Below are 1,584 nucleotides of genomic sequence, written 5' to 3'. Positions count from 1 at the left end.
AGGTCTGGTCCAGATCCCAGTCAGCATGTACCAGACTGTAGTGACCAGCCTCGCCCACGGCAACCGGCCTGTCCAGGTTGCCATGGCACCTGTTGCCACACGCATAGATAACACTGTCACACTTGACGGCCAAGCCGTGGAAGTTGTGACCCTGGAACAGTGACAATTAAGACCCTGGAAACAGTAGGAGGCACTGAATGCCACCTTGGAGATTTGATTATCCTACTGTCTTCCAAGACATCACGCTGTGTACAATGTCAAATATATTTTTAAATGTACAGCTGGAGGGGTAGCAAAAGTGAGTTATCAATGTGTTTACTATGTAAAGATATTGCTTTTGTTGGTATGATTTTTCTCCAATTTAGCTTCATGTTTTTTTTTGTTAGCTCTGTGATGTTGAGTATTTATTTCTTTACAATTAATCTTTACTTAAAACAAAGATGAACCAAAAAGCCACCATGCTTCATCCAGAGTGTGTAACTATCACTGTTCTGGATTTACATTATCGTCTATGTGCTTGACTGTTTTGTTTTTAGGATGCATTTACAATTCAGTGCCATAGTCAGAGATCACTCCTATGTTACCCATATCCTTGATCCCTATTCTAAATGTCACTCTTTCCACCTCAACTCACCTAAAACTCTGGAACAGCATCTGAGCTCCCAGACATTTCACACATTAGATGAGGAAATATTGTTGTATGCTTTTCCCATTTCTGTTTTACTGTAGTGCACGCACAAGCCAAGATTTGTGAAGACTCAGGATATACATCAATATGTTTTTTACTGCTGAGCTGCCTTCCTGAAGCAGCTATTTTGTCTACCAAATGCATTTATTTACAGTGCATGGATAGGGGCATCCTTTGGTATGTTTTTTTTTTTTTAACATTAACTTGTATGTCACTTGGTGATCCGCATCACTTTGCATTATCACAGGAAGTTAGTCATACTTGGACAGGAGCTGCAGTATTTGTGATGCAAATATCAAAAAGGCATCTCTTTAAATCTTGCAACAAACCTAAATTTGCTTGTTAAGAATCAACTTAGTTTGATGCAGCTTAACAGTTGGTTCAATTTTCACCACTATTTAAAAAATAAAGTCCAATAAAATGGCTGCTGTTCACCATTCATTCAGTTTCTCTTATGATTATTAGTACACTGTTCATCCAACAGCATAACCATCAATGCAAACATTAAATGCTAACGCTCAGGTAGTCAGTTTTTTATATTAATATTGAATCAAATGACTACATTAGATAAGGGCAGTTTTGCTGCACAGTAAAGCCTTTTAGCATCTTTTAACTGTATGAATAAAGAATTCCGGTCAATTCCAACACATAGCTCTGTTGTTTGTAACCAATCGGTGCTGCCTACACCGTGTTATCCTGCTAGCGATAGCACTCAACAGGCTTAAACAGGGCAAGTTTTAAACATGCTTTTAGCCTCTAAACATGTCATGTCAACAACTTGATAATGTCATTAAAAGTGCCTACCCATGTGAAGTGATTCCTTCTCAGTGAACACAGTGAAACTGACTGCAGTAGATGTGAAAGAAATGCATGAAAGTTGTGCTAATTCAGCTCTG

The 1,584-nt window shown here is 38.6% G+C and overlaps 1 protein-coding gene across 3 annotated transcripts in view; it reads left to right on the top strand.

Moving 5' to 3' along the window:
* nrf1 (nuclear respiratory factor 1) overlaps positions 1-1,129 on the top strand; it is a 16,931-nt gene extending 15,802 nt beyond the window's left edge. For all 3 annotated transcript variants that reach the window (XM_032505209.1, XM_032505210.1, XM_032505211.1), the window contains exons 12-13: positions 3-906; positions 944-1,129. In XM_032505209.1, the coding sequence (XP_032361100.1) occupies positions 3-163 (161 nt within the window). In that variant the 3' untranslated portion in view covers positions 164-906; positions 944-1,129. The remainder of the gene's footprint in view (positions 1-2; positions 907-943) is intronic.
* The last annotated feature ends 455 nt before the right edge of the window (positions 1,130-1,584 follow it).

This window comes from Etheostoma spectabile, chromosome 23 (assembly GCF_008692095.1).
Source record: "Etheostoma spectabile isolate EspeVRDwgs_2016 chromosome 23, UIUC_Espe_1.0, whole genome shotgun sequence".
In the NCBI taxonomy this organism is placed as follows: domain Eukaryota; kingdom Metazoa; phylum Chordata; class Actinopteri; order Perciformes; family Percidae; genus Etheostoma; species Etheostoma spectabile.
The sequence above is the reverse complement of the archived record's forward strand: the minus strand, read 5'-3'. Positions and strand labels throughout refer to the sequence as shown.